Here is a 19,899-nt window from a genome sequence, read left to right on the forward strand (position 1 = left end):
GTAAAAAGAGTTATATTATATGGAAAAAATAACATGATGTATAAATGATATACACATTACCTCTTTGTAATGAAGTATAACTGAGTACACAAGTGCTTTGTCTTTTTCCCTTATTTTCTTTTTCATCTAAGCATGATAGGGTGTCCTGGTTTCAGTTAGAACAGAATTAATTTTCTTCCTAGTAGCTGGTGGAATGCTGTGTTTTGGCTTAGGATGAGAAGAGTGCTGATAACACCCCGATGTTTTAATTGTTGCAGAGCAGTGCTTATACCAAGCCAAGGACATCTCAGCCTTTCGCTCTGTCCTGCCAACAGGCAGGCTGGGGGTGCAGTAAGAGCTGGGAGGGGACAGACCCAGGACAGGTGACCCAAACTAGCCAAAGGGGTATTCCATACCATCTGACGTCATGCTAAACAATATATAGGGGTGGCTAGCTGGGGGGAGGGGGCCGGACTGCTCGGGGTTAGGCTGGGCATCGGTCAGCGGGTGGTGAGCAATTGCATTGTGCATCACTTGTTTGTACATATTATTATTTCCTATTATCACAATTGTATTATTATTATTATTATTGTTATTATTATTTTGTTAATATTATTTTCCTGTCTTATTAAACTGTCTTTATCTCAACTCACGGGCTTCACTTTCCATTTCTCTCCCCCGTCCCAGAGAGGGAGGGGGGAGGGTGAGCGAACGGCTGTGTGGTGTTTAGCTGCCGGCCGGGTTAAACCACGACATAGGGTTGATGAATAATTGCAGAAGGAAGTCTGCAGAATTACTTTTTTTCTTTTTACAGAGATAAATTATATTTATTCTATTTTCCTGAAGCTACAAAGAGAGAGAGCAGATTCTATAGAGATAGTCTGAAAAGGGTGGGCAAAGATTACACTTCTGAACTAATCTGAAATAGCTGCAAATAATGAAGCATTTGTTGTCATTATCTTTGAGAAGTTAAAGGGCTGAGTAAAGTTTCCCACTTCCCTGCATGCATTTTTGCGGCTCGTTAAACTTCTTATATGTAATTTCTTCTCCCTGAGATTGCATTTTTTGTTGTCTTTATATTATTAGGCTTCCAGTTTCACAATGCAGAATTGTTTTAAAGTTATTGTTGCCCCTTATCTTTTAAAGGATGTCTGTTCCTTCTTTCTGTGATAACCTTGATTGAGAGTGTTTAGTCTGAGAGCACTAAACTTTTAAATATGAATGTCAGGGAGGGATTTTAATTCTATCAAATGACATTTTACCAAAATGACCATAGATAACAGAATAACGAGTTATTATAACGAGAATAATATTATAACGAGTTATAATAACGAGAATAATAATTTACCCCTAAAATAATGAAGAAACACACTGAATGTTCATTTGTTTATTCTCCAACAGCTTATATTGCAAGCTAAGGACCACTATGAATTAGTAGCAGCACCAACGACAAACATTACTTCTATTTGCCTTATAAACAGTTCCTTTTTTTTTTTTTCTTTTTTTCTTTTTTTTTTTTTTTGCTAGCATTTACTCTGCTGCAATTTCATTTTGTTTGTTAAGTATAATATGAGTTGTTGCTAGACTGGGTATTGATAAGTCTGCAGAGTTTATCAGCAAATGCTAGTCATTTTAGTAAACTGTTAAAAGTGGAATATGAAGTAATCTTAGTTCTGCACAGCACTGCAATACCTACAAATGCTAATCTGTATTTTTAAATTTCCACCTTTTTTTTTTTAATTTGTGAATTCATAAAATAGTTTTTTCTCCCTATTTAGTAAATTGTTTAAAATGCAGAGATATTATAGTATTTTTCTTTTGGTAGAGAATGTAAAACAAGTTTAAATTGTTATCTGTCTCCAATTTTTTTTTAGAACTGAAGGATGGATAAGGTGTCATTACATTACTTCTCTTTTACTCACTTATTTTCAAGTCCTGTACTTATTGACAGAGCAGTGCGAAGTCCTGGAATAGTAATTAAAAAAAAAAAAAAAAAATTCACTCAGCTATAAAACTGAATTAACTGCAGCAGTTTCACTGTATTTACATGCCTTTTCTACTCCCTTTCAACAAGTATTGCAGCAGGTGAGTTTGTATGTAGAAACTTTAAACAGACAAGCGTTTACAAACTATAGACATACAATTAGTACCAAGTATGAGAAGTTTTAGTGAAAATGTGTGGAAAGAAAAATTTAAAATACAAAATTAACAATTAAAATGAATAAAAGCAGACCATTTGAAATAACTGATCACTAACAGTAATCAAACATCAATCACATATATCTTAATAACTGACAGGAAAAGTTTCTGTTTCATGGCAGGTGGGAGGTAATTCTGAGCAAACTAATCTAATTAAACTAGCTTTAATAAAGCAATGAATACGATCATTCAAATCACTACCTAACTTCTGCATCAGTTCTAGAGTTGTACAGGAGACTACCTTCTGAATTTTTCTGTTACAGTTCACCACCAATATATCTGTACATGGAACAGCTAAATACGTATCTTTTTGGAATATATAGCTCTGAAGGTTTTTCATTGAATCCAGCCATATTGCAGAGTGATTTCTGGTATCACAGAACAGTGAAGTAGAAACCAAAATTGTGATTAATATTTCATTAGCCTTGTGTCAAAAACCCTTAACCCAATTACCCCAGGTTCCACTCTTTAGCCTTCTTCATTAACCATTCTCTTATCTTTACTTGCCTCCCCACGCAATGGAGGCTTACTCTGCTCAGCAGGAGGAAAGAAAACCGAGTTCATCCTAACATGGTGTTGCAGGAGAGAAGGCTCATGTTTTAGTTGTACAGCTGAGATTTGAGCTGTGAGAAGCGAGAGCTGAAACAAATGAGCCCCAAAGCAACAAGGAATGGTTTATATGTAGGCCAGCACCTGCTCTCACTCCAGGGAAAGACTAGCAGCTGCTGTCTTGCTTGGGCCCACTGCAGGCTTGGGGCCTATGGTTGATTTCTTGCCTCAGTCATATTGTGAATGATGTTACTCTTACTTAAACAGTAGTATTTCCATCTGGCCAGAAGTGATAGCCTCCTGCATATTATATCAATGAGTGTGCAACTCATGTTAACCACCTTCTACTTTTGCTTTCATCTTAATCTTTACAGGATTTCTGTACAAGAGAGTTTTTATGGAGGGCACCTTCTTGTGCTTCTCAAATTTTGTAAACTAAGTACTTTTTGTTATCTATATTGAAGAATAGAATTTTACCTCCTGTGATTCACATCCACATGTGAAAATCATGAAGAGTTGTTTCAACTACTGCCATTGTAGTTTTTTGCTTTTTGTTGTTGTTGTTTTGTAGAAATATAGCTCTTGATAAGATGTTGAACTAAATGTGAACTGGCTTTATCCTCTACAACTGCCTTTTTCTTAGTTTTTCTGAAACGTGCACTAGCTGCTGAGAAGAAAAAAAAAAAAAAAAAAAAAGAAAAAAAAAAGTAGTAGGAAAAAGTCTTTGTTATAGAAACAAGGTCTTATATAATCTACGCTGGGGAAAGCCCTGGTGAGTGACATTATGTGAGTGACATTATGTGGTGGTTTTACTCGGGTGGGCAGCTGGCAGCTGAGCTCTACCACAACTGCTCTCACTCCCCCTCCTCAAAGAGGAACGTGGAGAAAATACAATGAAAAGGACTCAAGGTTTGAGATAAGGACAGGGAGATCACACAGTAATTATTGTGACAGGCAAAACAGACTCAGCATAGGGAGATAGTAAGATTTATTGCCTATTACTAATGAGCTAGAGAAGCGAGAAACAAAACAAAAAAAAAAAAAAAAAAAAGCACCTTCCCCTCCATCCACCCACTTCCACCTCCTCCCCCTGAGGAAAACGGGGGAATAGGGGTTGTGGTCAGTCTATAGCGCTTCTTCTCCGCAGCTCCTTCTCGGTCACTCTCATCCCCAGTGCTGTGGGGTCTCTCCCACGGGATACAGTCCTTGCTGAACTGATCCGGCATGGGCTTCCCACAGGCAGCAGCTCTTCAAGAACAGCTCCAGATATGAGTCCGTACCACGGGGTCCATCCCTCAGGAGCAAACTGCTCCAACCTGGGTCCCCCATGGGCAGCAGCTCCTGCCGGGTCACCTGCTCCTGCATGGGCTCCTCTCCACGGGCTGCAGGTCTTGACTGGAATCTGCTCTGGCAGGGGTCTTCCACAGGCCACAGCCTCCGTCAGTGCAGATCCACCTGCTCCACTGTGGTCTCCTCCACGGGCTGCAGAATGGAACCCTGCTCCACCGTGGTATGCCATGGGCTGCACGGGGTCACCCTGCTTCACCATAGTCCTCACCACAGGCCGCAGGGGACTTCTGCTTTAGCTTCTAGAGCACCTCTCCCCCTCCTTCTTCACTGACCTTGACGCTTGCAAGGCTGTTCCTCACTCCTCTCACTCTCCCAGCTGCTGTGTGGTTCAGCATTGTTTTTTTTCCCCTGTCTTTAATATGCTCTCACAGAGGTGCTAACAACATCACTTACTGGCTCAGCTCTGCTCAGCAGTGGGGCCCATACCTAACTTGGGGCAGCTTCTAGATTCTTCTCACAGAAGCCACCCCTATGGCCCCCTCCTACCAAAACCTTGCTACTTAAACCTACTACACATTAACGCTCCAATAATCATTTCCATTTTGAAAAGCTCTTTTGTTTGCATGGGCAATTGTAAATTGCTGGTGATATTAATTACACCATCCATTGTAACTGCTTCTGAGCCTCACCTTTATTTCAGTCACATTAGACACTGATGCTGTATCATTTGTGTGTCAGCTATGTATGCAACAGGGTGATTAATGATACTTTTCTAAAATTCTCCACAGTGACAGCAAAAACAATTTCAATTAAGTGTTGCTCAAATTCCCTTTCTGCCATTCTAGATAAAAGTTAATTGAGGTTAAGATAACAATTAATTCACTATACTAGTAATATAGGCCTATCCAAAGAGAAATGGGGTCCTTTCAATTGGTCATATGTAGGCTACAAATGAGAAGCAAAGGGAATGTACAATGTAAATACACATTTTAACAAGGTAAGAAAGTATTAATTTCTTAATAGTTTTTTAATGGGTGAATATTATACATACATATAACTACACAGAAAGGCACAAAAGGTAGGCTTTCCATCCAGGGGAATATAAAACACTGCATTACTTACTAAATATTCATTAATGACTGGACAGTCATGTCGGTAATCCGTCTGACATATCAGTGTCTCGTGTCTTTCCTGGTGACGGTTACAAGGATATAATGGGACTTCTCAGACTGTCTGTTTTGGATGTGAAACTGGTTGCAGTCCTTTTCATTTACAAAGAGCATACAAAATCCCATTTCCCTGAAATAAAAAAAAAAAAAAAAAAAAAAAAAAAAAAAAGAGAGAGAGAGAGAGAGAGAAGGAGAAGAAGGAAACCAAATAACTCACTTATTATGCTCACAGCTTTTAAGTCCTTGGAGAGCCAATACCTCTCTTGAATATTCCTAGGTATCTCTTCCCAGTATTTCTATCTCCAGTGATTTTTTTCCCCTCCTACTCTGCACTGTTTTCCTCTGCCTGTTTTAAACAAATACATATATATTGGTTCTTCTAGCCAATCTATCAGTCCTTGGAAAATCTCCATGCAAAATACTTCAGGCAATAGCTTTTGCTATTTTTTCTTATTACAAAATAAAGTGAAATTTATCTGCTTCTTCATTTAGAGTGAAGAGCATAGCAAGCCCAATAACTTCAGCATAGCTTAATGTAAAACAAAAGAAGAAATATTCCTTATAATTGATTTGTTCAGTATTTATTATGTAGGATATTAAAGTTCCATCTCAGCAGACCATTTTACCAACACTCAGTTTCAGCACAACAAGAATTTTAAAAATGTATTTCATTGAATTGTGGACATGCACTATAATTCAAATTTCTCTGCTGATTTGGGTGCCTTAGCACTATGTATGGTTTTTGACATGTCCACAACCAGATACAGACTGTTATACAAACTACTGTAATCTGGGTAGACTTAAGACAGTCTTTGAAACAGTCTTAGTTTTGAAGACAGTCTTTGAAACTGAGTAATAACCTGTAGGTGAAAATCACATAATAGTTAGTCTAATTTCTCTAATATAAAATATATTAAAATCTTGTTTTAACAGGGTAAGAAACAAGAAGTTCCTAAAGAAGAACAGGGACCAACAACAAAGAACTTAGACTTCTGGGCACAGCTTATTACTCTGATGGTCACCATCATAGATGAAGATAAAACTGCATATACACCTGTCTTGAACCAGTAAGTAATTACCTTCCCCATAAAAATTAAGAATCACAGATTTATTAAAATAAGGACAGGATATACATCATAATCAGTAATTGTATTTTAAATGTAATCTAAGTATAGATTTTTTTTAAAATACAGAATATAAAATCAACTATTTGAATAAGGATTTAGTGCTCTTGTAAATGGAAAGAAACATTTTGTTTCAGGAACTCTAAAGACAAGCAGTATATGAACCATCCCAAAATGTCAAGTAGCGAAGTATTATGCAAGAGAATGAAATAGATAGACAGAAAGCAAAGTTCAGTGGAACAGTGTGATGGTATTAATATTATCATAGTATCCATGGCACACAAATTGTACAAATCATGCTGAGACTCCTTTTAAGCATTATAATAGAGCATTAGGAATGTATTTATGTATTTGTGTGTGTGTGCTGGGGGGGGGGGGGGGGGAGTGGAAATAATAAAAAGCTTCACAAAAGGATACTCTCCAAATTTATGGGTATGTGGAGAGAAAGTCTAAGTAGGCTGACTTGAAAATTTTTTAAATGGAGAATGGTATCTTGGATTTACCACAGATGGAAGTTGATTTCTCAGAACTGAGATATAACATGTGAGGAAGGACCAATCAATAACTGAGACAAGTTGAAGAACTTATCATTGTTATAGTAGTACAGAAGAGCAAGCTTATTGATTGGTGCAAGAAAAGGAGATAGCATGCTGGGTTTTAAAAATGAAATATACAGAAAGAGAGCAAAGAAACATGTTTCACATATTAAAGCTGAAACCGATAAGAGATACAGAGAAACAGATGTTGCGCTAATTGAAATGTGACATGATGAAGACCTGGAGAAAAGTTTCAGCTATCTTAGCTCCTTGGAGATATTTTGCAGAGTCTACAAAATCTCAGTGTAGTCTGGCTGATTTAGACAAAAAATGGAATTGAAGCTTATACCTGTGTGATGGCTAAAAAAAATAATACAGGTGTCTGCAGTGGAAGAAGAAATTTAATAGAATGGTCTTAAGGGGAGTGAGAACAATTCTGTTTGTTTCAGCCAATATTTGATAAATACGGAAAGGCACTCTGTACATGGAGATGTGCTTGCCTGTAAGTAAAAGGTAGCACATTGTCTATGTGCACAGGATTTAGACTTAGTCCCCAAAGAAACTTCCTGGTGATAACCAGATACTGGAAAATATTTGCCTTCTGATTCCTGTCATTATTTTAAATAAATGAATAATTGTTTCAGTCCTGGCAAATAAGCATCTCTTTGTTCAATTATTTCCTGCACTGGCCTTATTAAAGAACATCTTTCTACTCCGAAGAAGAAAGAAAACTTTTTTTCTGTTTACTACATTTATGCAGTTTAGTGTGAAGTTCCTCTGTTGACTAAAGCTCAATTTTTGTGTCAGACCGTCTGTATAAAAGTTATGCTTCTTATAAAACATCTATCTGAACAAATACATATACGAACTTCATCCCAGTATCTTCGCTGAATAGTACATAGTAGAAGAAATTGTTTGGGGGACAGCTGATCCTAAAATTTGTTCTAGATGTATTCTAAGGCAAAGATTATGGAGTAAGGGATGGGATAAAGAATAGAGTTCCTCTGAGAGGATTAGGACACATGCTGCAAAACAGCAGAAAATGCTAGCAAAATAAAATTTCTTTTCAATTAAAAGGAACATCAACAATAAAAAATAATCTGCTTGAAATACCTTTGTAATATCATTTTGAAATATCTTTGTAAGATATATTTTATAAATATATTTTATATCTTATAAAGATATATTTTGTAATATCTTTGAAATATCATTTGGAAATCAAGTTCTAAACTCTGTGCCTCTGCACATTTTTAGTAAAAGGCATTCAATTTAGTTGTATAGCATGTATAGTTGTATAAAACATATAGAGGGAAGAAATTTGTAAGTGGATACTTTCTATATGTAATTTAGCATTTTGGGAAACGTATGGAGATAATTGTATATCAGTAACTGAATGGCTACGTTATTGCCATGAAAACCTAACATACTGCTCATTAAGAAGTTTCACCACTTTTTATTGTATGCTTGAGTTTATGAGTTGAGGATTAGAGACTGTCATGCAAGTTAGGAAAGTGATTTTGAGAGCAATGTTATGGATAAACTGAGATTTTATAGTTTTGTTCCAAGAATGACAGAAAAATTGGGAAAACTATGGCCCATGAGACAGAAATTATTGTAGCAAGAGAAAATTACTCATAGAGCACACTCCTGGTTATCCTCTTGCTTCCCTGAGAAACGTAAAAATGTGTGGCTTTTACAAAGGCTAGAAAACCTAATGTGTAGAGTTTTGCATGCAAAATTTCTCTGAAAATCTGCTTGGAGACCAAATTTTGGAACTGTTTGGAAAAAAAAAAAAAAAAGTCTTTTTATATAACCAGTGATAAGATAAATAATATATAAGTAATATAAAATTATTTATTTACACAGGGGCTCTAGAATTTGATGTTTGATGACCATTTCCCTCTAATAGGAAAATGCTGCTGTTACTCTTTATCTTCAACATATGGAAATTTTCTTATGATTCTTTTGTGTGTTAAGCCTTGTTATCTTCTCACAGATTTGCAACACCACAACAGTTAACTATGATAGTTGTATAATGCCCATCAGATAGTTTTAAGTGTGGAAGTTTTGGAAAGGAAGTTTAGAGACGACTTGAAATTAAATGCTCATAGAGCCCATAAACACTAAATTAAAGTACATAAATGATGGACACACATATCTTACTAAACGCTTACACATAGAGGACAGAGAGAAGACTGACTCCACGGCAGCAGCAACAAAACCACAAAAACCTTGTCTTCATTCACATACAGGAAAGAAAAACAAATATTCTGGTATATGTAGTTTTTTGATCACAGGCTTAGCAATGCACAAAAGCATAGCATGCAGGCACCAGTACAGTTGTGCTTCATTACCATGGTGATGAGGGATTAATCAAATGTATCATAATGAGTTTAATAATGACTATTAGGCAGATACTCAGAAGACAAGGGACTAGAATGTTAGCTCCAGATTTTGTTAACTCTAAACTGTGATGCTCTACAGTTTCCAGAGTTACAGCTGCTCTACTTTTGAGAGCATGTCATGGCTACCATTACCCTTTTAGAGCAGATGATGTGAAAAACAGTGTTTGTATAAACTAGTCATTATACAAATGCTGTTTACTGTCCTTCCTGCAATTTGATGAAGGAATTCTAGGATGCATACTTCTTTCTTGACAAATGTGGCTCTCAAATTCTCAAATTCTTTCAAATATACCTCCTCCCTCTATGAGTAGGATGAAAGATTTTGCAAAATACAATGAGGTGCCTAAATCTTTTCCTCAGTTTCCTTCAAAGAGATTGATTTGATTTTCCTTCAAAGAGTTTGACTTGGTATTTTCTCCAGCACTTGAATTTCTGGGGTACAGTTTAGATAGAACTTAGGTAAGATATAGTTAACTTCAGTCTTTTTGCCCAGACTGAAATCCAGGAACATGAAATGTTATTTTCATTAGAGTAAGAAGAATATAGTATGAGTCAGTATTTATACTAAATATAGTATGTCAGTATTTATTTACTTAGAGTTGTGTGTAGATTCTTAGTTCCTTTATCACAGCAGAAGTACTAGACTTCTTGCTCAGAATGACCAGATGAGTCATTGCATGGAATTACAGCACCAAGGAAGTGTCTTCCAGTCCTATCACTGTCCTTCTTATAATTTGTTTAGGCGTGTGTGTGTGTGTGTGTGTGTGTGTGTGTGTGTCTCCAACTCCAACTTAGAGATGGCACCTTGGCCTTCAATTTTCAAAAATCAGCCCTAGACTATCTAACATAGCTCTAAATATCTTTTTGAGTAGCTTACGCAATCCAGCTGTTTATACAGTGGGAGGAGACATGATCCCTTTCTCTTGAGCTTGTCTGAGTGCTTGGCATACCTGTTGCTTTTATTTGGATTAGTTTTTGAATCCAAACTGGCAGCTTTATCACCCATTAGCATCTTGTGCACAGCAATAAATCATGCTAAGAAATCATTGAGCTCTCTTACTTGTTTGGAACTGAATAATAATTTCAGTCCCTTAATGAAGGGTGGTTTCTCACTTGAGCTCTTTCATCTTTCAGTGAAGATCCTCCTATATCAAACCTTAATAAGAAAGGGAGAATTGGCCCTGAGTGTACCTCTAGTTGTTGCATATTTGGTCAGAGAAACAGAGAACTTCCACGTTAATCTAACCACCAGGGTCTGCAAAGAATTTGACTGTGAATATGTATTTTAAATATGACATATTATATAAATGTGACATATTTTAAAAATATGATTAATTTAAAAGAATCTTCTTGGGGTGCCATTTTTTCTTTATATCTTAATGCTTTGACTAATTTTTACTTTCAATTCTATGTATGGTTTTGGACGTGTTGGAATTTGCCTTCTATTGTGGCCCCACATGTGCTAAATCAGCAGAGACTGCTGCAAACTCTGACATATGACTTTCATAATCAGTGTCTGAGTATACTATATGCAGGTCACTTTCGGGGGTGGGGGAGGAGGGGAAAAAAACACCTAATTAGTAATAACAGAATAACTAGTAACAGATTTATATAGCTTATCCTATCTTTACTCTTAGCCTGAAAGATATATAACATTAAAAAACTACTGCTGTTTCTGACATTTGGAACTCAAGTCAGGATGTACCAGAACTATCTATAGAACAAATTGGAAGTTGCACACTAGGGTTATCAAGTACTCATTTTAGCGTTATAACATTATGTCAGGAAGGAATGTAATACAATATGGAATTCATAAGAAGCTGTTTTTGTTTTTGCAGTGTTACTTTTAGGATCCTCCAAGCAGCTTTAACTGTGGTTGCAAATGTCAAGCCTGTGTTTTTCTGCTGCTGTACCCATGGATATGTAGATGTTAGAAATTGGACATTAAGAGGATGTTGAAAATATTACATGCACTTAACATTCTGAGAAGCAATTATGCCTGTGAGACCAACAGACATAATACAATATCAGTCATGTCCTCCCCGGCAGTTTGCATTACTGTTTGTTGCATAAATTCTTGACATGAGCATTTTTCATAATGCTGGTAATTCAACCTATCAGTTTAGTAGGACAGTGAAATATGGCTGATGATACTAAGAACATCTCTTTGATGAAGTGAAAGCTAGGAACAAGAAAAGGGTTAGCTTTTGGGGCATCATTTACTTAGGGATAGATATCAAATGAATGCTAATAGGTTACCTGAAATTTTCTATTCTTATTTTTCATTTTCTCTCAATATTCGTGTAATTGTATGTGTATATACTTAAACGTATGTATGTATATTAAAGCAAACTAGAATCACATCTTCATGGGGAAGAGGGCTCAGTTCTGTTGCCGACTGACAATCACCTATCACAGGATCTTGAGGGAGTCACTTTTACCTTGTACTTGTACGGGGTTAAGCTGAGGCAGGGGAAATTTAGGCTGGACGTCAGGAGGGGGTTCTTCACAGAGAGGGTGGTTGCACACTGGAACAGGCTCCCCAGGGAAGTGGTCACTGCACCGAGCCTGTCTGAATTTAAGAAGAGATTGGACTGTGAACTTAGGCACATGGTCTGAACTTTTGGGTAGACCTGTGCGGTGTCAAGAGTTGGACTTGATGATCCTTAAGGGTCCCTTCCAACTCAGGATATTCTATGATTCTATGATTCTATTTTTCCCCATTCTATTTCTTGTCTTTTTCAAATATGAGTTCTGAAGTCAGCGAATTTTTCTCATTACATATTTTAAAATTCCTGAATATAAATTTCTTAAATCATTTAGAAGCTTCTAAATGCTACTGTAATGCAAATAGTAAATTATTTTTACATGAGTAACCAAATTGAAGTAAATATGATTATTCATGCATAAAGCTATCTCTGAGGATAAATTGTGGTGGGAGCGGTGCATACCAATGCCATAACAATCACAATTGCCCACAGGAAAAAAGGCTAGCACTTTATATAGGACTTACACACACAGTCTTGGTCAGTATTTCAGTGTCAAGCTTTGTATGTGCCCTTCTAAAGTGGGCACATACAGAATTCATAAATGGGGTATGTAACAATGGGATAGATTGTTTAAAATGTAGAATAAAAGTCAAGATTTAAAACACATATATTCATTTAAAATGTGACATAGACATGAAACAATTTTTAACTATTAACCTAAAATTATATAGGCCTTATTTAAGGTTATGGAACTTCATTGGCATGTCCAGTTGATGATTATGCAATAAGTATATCTTTCTCGAGGACACAGAAGTTGGTATCTCTTACCATCATCTTTAGGTACCTAACTGAAGTCAAGTGGGGTGAATTGAGGATAATGTATAGAACTCATTTAACATAACAAAAGGATAATTGCAGTTTGTGTGTGTATGTGTTTTTAAAAGTTAATATATAAACACAGATATATAGACCTAATCAAATAAGTGCATGTTTATCAGACCCAGACTTCCATTATGGCCAGCTTTGCTTTATGGACAAAAGACATTCTCAATATTAAAACAACTTTTAAATCTTTCCTCAGTGACACATTGTCAAAATTCAAGTCTGGTGCTCAGAAAGCACTCAGACTGGACTGCAGGTAAAGAAATTAAAGATAGTTACAGTTAATACATTTGAGCTTTTGAATAAAAATAACTTCATGTTTAAAAGAATTAATATCAAATTCTGTAATTAAGTAGCCATTTGCATAAAAGAAGGCATACCAGTGATTTATGCTAACAACTGCTTCATTGTAAAGTGACAGGTAATGAACTGCATATGCACTTTTTCTCTGTTGATAAGATCATGGTCAAGTATGTCCGACTTAAAAAATACACACACTTCAATATTATATATTCTTATGTAGTCTGGTAGAGGTTGATATAATGATCTGAATTTGAGCAACATTCATGTAATGCTATTTACCGCTGAAAATAATACATCGCTTAGATCATATTGCTATTGTCATATAGTTGTCCATCATTCTCATTTCTTCTTTGGCAATGAGAAGTTTAAAACTTCTTAAATTTTTATATGAATTATTGCAGAATATTTTCTGAATTTGGTTAGTTATTTGGTTAATAATTTTATTTATTAAATAAAAGGTGAAAATACTTTGTATCAAATTCTCTGCTAGTGGAAAGTGGTGTAATAAACACAAGACAAAAGCCCTAGCTCTGTATGTTTTCTCATGAATTTGGTCTTTGATGATTTTATGTACTTATGGTGAATTGCAAGTATATTAGTATGGTTCTCATTGCACCACTGTAGTATTATAAATTTCTTTATCACTCTGTGGTTCTGTGCAGTATTTTCTGTTCTATATTTGTGTGGCATGCTGCCTGCTTTGGACTGCTTCTGTGCCCTGGAAACTGTTCACATTATTATCAATTCCACAACTGTTGTAAGGACAGACTTAAAAATAAAAAATAAAAAAATATATATATAAAAAAAAAGCTCTCCTTTCAAATATGATGTAAAAATACAATTTCTCACTAAAATGTAAGCTTTTGATAGCGGCTAGCAGTGAAAATAGTAACTGAAAGATTAAAGCTTTTTGTTTACGTGGAGCAAGAAACATCTAGCATCTATGAAATGTGGACAAATACTTAGTAGCAGCAAAAAATATCTCAAAAGGACTCTTTTTCAAAGACAAATAAAGCATAAGACCAAAACTAAAAGTTTTATTAGAGGTATGTATTTTTCTACATTTCATACTCTTTATTATTTTGTCCTTTCTTCAAAGTGAAACTCTCTAAACAGGGTCTTTAGTTTAAGCCAAGGTCCCTTAGTATAAGCCTAATAAGCTTAATATAGCTTCACAAACAACTTTACTCTTTTCCAGTGTGATGCTGAAGGAATTAAGGCAAACCTGTATGTTCTAAACATTTTAGCCAATAGTTTCAGGTTCTTCATAGGCTACTTGATTTGCCTGAAGTTGAGGATTTATCTGCAAGATAGATAAATGTTCCTTGGTTTAAAGCATGTTATGTGATGAAATTGGTGCAACATTCAACTAATTTGTTAGGCCTCTAACATTAGACTAGAGGCAGTTTAAGTTTTTATTTGAAGGATGGATGGTGCAGAACAGAAAATACAGTGAGTAGATAATAGGGGAATTATTTTGTGGAAAATAATTTCTTTGTACAAATATTTGCTTTACTGCTGTGCAGCTGTAAGCATAATTTCTAGCAGCAGATGAACTAATGTAATGTGATTGATTGCAGGTTCCCTCAAGAGCTGAACATGGGGAAAATCAGTGCTGAAATCATGTGGACTCTGTTTGCCCAGGACATGAAATATGCTCTTGAAGGTAATTATAAAAAAATTATTAATTGCACTAGAGAGTTCACCCATACTGACCTCCATTGCAAATCACACCTGGAATCACATTTCAGCAGGTGGTAGGACTTCTCTGATATACTTGTTTAAGATGATGCATAGTTTCGTAAAAAAAAGCATTGTAAAGGAAGAGACTCGTATTGTGACTATATGAAGATATCTGTGGAGCAAGGAAACAAAAGAGTTGTAAATTAAAATGTTAATTCTTATTATCTAGTTTTGACATAAACACCTATGTCCAAAAATCACAATTATGCTTGCTAGTGAGGCAATTATGCACATTACAGGCATTCCAGATTTTTTTACTAGCTGAAAATTGCTAGTATGCCCATAGGAAACATTTACAGAATGAAGTTATGGAGAAAACACATACAGATAATGAAACCTCCTTTGTGTTCTAAAGACAGGTCGTCTATTTCCAACAAAATCAAATGCAGTTTCCTTTTGTTCTATAGAGTAGTACTATGGTTAACCAAGGGCAAAATATATTTTTCTCTGCTACAGATAATCTCCTACTAATGGTTTCAGACCCACTCATGAAATTGTGATAACTGCAGAAAACCAAGTAAAAATACCTACATCAAAAATGCTGAAAATTAAGAATTAAGGGAATAGGCTTAATAAATGATAAAAAATAAAAAAAATAAAAATAAAAAAAGCCAGCCCATACACATACAATCACACTAATTTTAGACAATTATTAAAACCATCCCTTGAACAGAAATTTGTCAAACCCTAACTAATACATTTCTGTGAAGAAGAAAATATGGCCTTATCTGAACTTCACAAATATTATTTATCTGTTAAATAGAGTTCAGATTTAAATGTGGGAGAAATGCAAAAGAGGATTTTAGCTTCCATCTGATGTCAAGAGTATAGCTAAAATGAACTAAATGGATCAAACCTGAATTTGATTGGAAGATTTTTGCTGTCTAAGCTATGTAATGAAATGTGTTCCAGTGGTCTTGTGTGTGGCCCTTTACAGAGTTTCTCTAAAGAAAAAAAAAAGGAAAATGACTATCTCAGAAACCAATTGTAAAGAATTCAATGAATTTTTTTCTGACAAACTCATGGTCAACCTTATTATGATGGGAAAGGAATTATAATGTAGAATACTGTTTTTACAAAGGAAGTTTGTCTCATCCTTCATATTAAAAAAAAAAAAAATTATTCAGAAGAATAAAGGACTTTAAGGGCTATCCAATTTTTTCTTTGCACTACTGCAGAAATAGCTAATCAGAATAAGCCAGATATTGTGATTTTTAGGAAAGAAAAACTCACGTTGCCTTCAGTCATGCCTAACTAACAGCAGAACGTGTCTACCAGGGATAAAAATAAATGCACAGTTGGATTTAAACTACAGTGCAACTCAACAGGCAGAAAGGATAAAAAAATAAAATAAAATAAAAAATCCTGTATTCAATGAATATTTTCTGTATTATTCACTCCACGATGTCTAATGTGTTAATGTGGTACTTTGATGATACTGCAGATTTTTGTCATGATAAAGAGAGAAAAGACAAGTTACTAAAGCACCTGTTAATGGGAGAATTGATTTGTTCATCTACTGTTGTGTTACTTTAATTTGATAGTTTTATTATTTTAATATTGGAATGTTCACACTAAGCGCAACAGAAGAACTTAAAGATAGAAAGAAAGGAAGAAGGAAATTACATGAGTAGTGATTATAATCTGTATAATGACAGAATAAGATATAAGAAACCAAATCTAAGGCATAGGTAGAAGAAGAGATTTGCAAACTAGTATTAGAACTCAATGTTCTATAGTCATGTCAGAGGATCAAAAGAACTAGTCTGAGAAAGATAACATTAGGCAGAAGATCGCTGATCTCTTTGAGAGTGATCAGTGAAAGCTGATCAGAGCTGAGAAATATGAAGACCAACTGAAAAACACTACTTTGGGTTAGGACATATTCCTGGAAACATCAGTGATAACAGTTTGTTATCTAGACAAGCTGTAAATCAGGAGGCATCAACAGATGAGTGTACAGTAACTGAATGTTCTGATCATACTTACAGGTAACTAGCATAAAGACTAATAAGAATTTCTAACTGCCATTATATTGTCATGCTTCCATAACTTTGGATGCATAGTTACACTCTGCGGACAGCCACACCTGAGCACTCCTGTGCTTATCAATGTTCTGTACTGCAAGAAGGCAATTCTCTTAAGACCACTCTAACTGCTAAGTGGAGTGTATTTGATCATTTACTTGATCAAGCAATGTTTTGTATTCTGGTTCAGAAGCTAGAACAAGAAGCTCTTAAAGCAGAATTAATCATACAAAATTGGAAGGTTGGGCTGGATAAGGACTTGAAAACAAATATTAATGTAATACCTGATTATTTAGAAAGATGTAAAGAGGATTCATTAGGAGGCACTTGACTATTTAAGTCTATTCCAAATGAGACCCTCTGTATGGCCTTGCCTCTCTCTGGCTGTTGATACTGTCTCTCTGAGAGGAGCAAATGCCATTTTTCTCAGTAAAAATCCCAGGTTACTCTCAGAATCAACAGTGAAACAGTTCCTGTGGAAAAAGAATAAGTAAAGGACATTGAAATTCATTATAAATTCTGATAAATGTACATACTTTCACTTTCTGTGGTTTCATTCCTAAACAGGAATCTTGATAAATGTAGTCACAAAATATATATCAGCATTCTGCTCCTCTCTCCAGCTTTACTGTTCTTTAAATCATTAATTCTTTCCCTGAATCTTCTGCAAACTGAGTTTGATTCTGCAATGGATAGTGACAATAAGATCTTTCTCTTTCAATTCTGCAAAATTAGGAGAAGCAAGCCCTTAAATATGGTCACACTCGATCCTCATGTTTTTAATGGAGCTCATCATTAAAACGCATCACATTCTGCTATGCCCAGTCTAGCCTTCCAAGTTATTAATGCAGACTACCATCTGTTCATATGTACAGTTCAGGGCTGTTATCACAACCTCTACCTGATCCAATTTAATATTAATCTTCTCAAGCATCATTTTGGTGTTATAAAATTGATTCCTTTCTGCATCCAACCAAGAGACAGTGAAAAAGTCCATCATTTGAAAAAGTATCACTGATGTGATTTAAAAAAAAATAGTTTATTCAAGATTCTGCTTCTGTTTCTTGTGTGGGTTTTTTTGTTGTTGTTGTTGTTTGTTGGTGTTGTTTTTTCTCCCACTTTATTAATTCCTACCCACTGCTCACATTAACATAAATTCAGGGAATGAATACATCATAACTTCATCCTCAAACAGAAAATGAATACTGGAACAACTAGTTTACACTCTTATTTTCCCTTTTTCCTGGGAGCAGTGAGAATGGCTGTCCAGGCTATGTCCTCTGACCAGCTGAATGCCTCATCATCTACATCAGGAGATGTAGGGAGCTGCAGCTACTGCTGTGAAGAACTGCTGCTCTTCAGTAGTATTGTCTGACCCTTTTGTAATAGGAGCCAATAGGTGCTAGGAATCAAGCAGCAGCAGTCATTACACCCCTCCATCTTGTCTTCCCCCTTGATTCTTCCCCAGGAACAGTCCAGCCCTCTGTGATGGGCATGGCAGGATGCTAGGAGACTGCTACTGTGAGATGTAGAAGACAGAGGGAACAGCAGTTTCCACAGCAGTGGCCTTTTGCTCAATCACAGTGGCTGCACATCTGTATGAATACTATCGTAGCGTGCTTGCATGTGACGGGGTAGATGGTTGCTGTCAGGGCAAAGAGCTCACTCAATGGGTGAGGAGAAAAAGGGGCATCCCAAAACAGAGATCCGGTCTCCCCAGCTGCTGAGATCAGGGCTACAATGTTCCAGGTTGACATGCCTTGCAAACAATAGACTGCACTAAAATCTGGTACTGAATTATTCATTTCATTCTAGATTTTCTTTTGTTTCAGAAATAATTACTATGTTTTGCCTTTGGATAATATTAGAAGTTCTGTGAAAACTTTAACAGATTGATTCCACACTAGTTTTAATTTTCTTTCTGATCTAAGGAGTTTAGGATTATTTTCTTGTATAGATTCTGCATGGAAAAGGTATCACACATTTCTCTTTGAGAACTGACTTAGAATCATAGAATCATTTAGGTTGGAAAAGACCTCTAAGATGATCTAGTCCAACCTTTAACCTAGCGCTGCCAAGTCCACCATTAAACCATGTCACTGAGCTCTACATCTACATGTATTTTGAAGACCTCCAGGGACAAAGACTCAACTACTTCCCTGGGCAGACTGTTCCAATGCTTCACAACCCTTTCAGTGAAGAATTTTTTCCTAATATCCAAGCTAAGCCTCCCCTGGCGCAACTTAAGGCCATCTCCTCTTGTCTTATCACTTGGTGCTTGGGAGAAGAGACTGATTCCCACCTTGCTATAGACTCCTTTAAGGTAGGTTTGGCCCTTTCTTTTCTCTCTGCAGGTTATTCATAAGGTAATATGCAAAATTGATTATACATTGTTTTTTAGCATTCAGTTTATACAAGCATACCTGAGTTCATAGGATGTTTACATTTCTGTACTGTTTGGTCTATAAAGTATTCTGTATTTATAGTACAAGCCAATGTGAACAGCGAGAATTCTAACAGCAGTGCAAATAATTTGTTACTGATTTCATATGGTGAGAAATCTTTTCCTTTCCAGGCATGAAGATGCAAAGGTTAAAAAGTGATGAGAGAGTAATGAGAGGAAATTAGACATACAATTTTAGAAGTATCTTTTTTATTCTGTGTCCTCAGAAGTGTGTTTTTCATACTTTTTCTCTGATTTTTGAATAGGTCAGATCAAATGTCCAAAGTTATCCAGTTTTTTTAGAAATAGTACATTATAATTGTTGTTATTATGATAATCTAATTCTGGTAATGGCCAGAAGTCAGTATCAGGATCAGGCCAGAAATTAATTAGCTGTTGTATAGATACAGTGAGAGACAGCCTCAGTCCTGCAGAAGGAGTATTCTGAAGTGTCACGCCATATAAAAATAAAAGAGTATGAAAGTCATTATACCATTTTAGGCACTTAATATAGATTTGTTTTTGTAGTTTTTTGTTGTCCAAAACGGTCACACCATTTGGTGACAGATTTCAAGTCCATTTTCACTCCAACTTAACAATTTACAAAGTTTCTCTTAAGGTAGAATGCAGCCTTGGCTTAGAGGAAGACTACAGAGCAGATTTGGGGTGGGGAGGGTGGGGAGGCACAGGTTATGGAAGAGAAAGCAAGGCAGCATCCATCAGAATGCAGGATTTCATGAGGGTATCAAACTATGAAACTT

General features: G+C 35.8%; 1 protein-coding gene across 1 annotated transcript in view; it reads left to right on the forward strand.

Moving 5' to 3' along the window:
* The window catches only part of UNC13C (unc-13 homolog C), a 163,993-nt gene that overhangs the window by 93,858 nt on the left and 50,236 nt on the right, over nucleotides 1-19,899 (forward strand). The window contains exons 16-17 of the mRNA XM_084293339.1: nucleotides 6,120-6,253; nucleotides 14,506-14,591. Of these exons, the coding sequence (XP_084149465.1) occupies nucleotides 6,120-6,253; nucleotides 14,506-14,591 (220 nt within the window). The remainder of the gene's footprint in view (nucleotides 1-6,119; nucleotides 6,254-14,505; nucleotides 14,592-19,899) is intronic.

Source organism: Netta rufina (genome assembly GCF_964035555.1).
Source record: "Netta rufina genome assembly, chromosome: 11".
Classification (NCBI taxonomy): domain Eukaryota; kingdom Metazoa; phylum Chordata; class Aves; order Anseriformes; family Anatidae; genus Netta; species Netta rufina.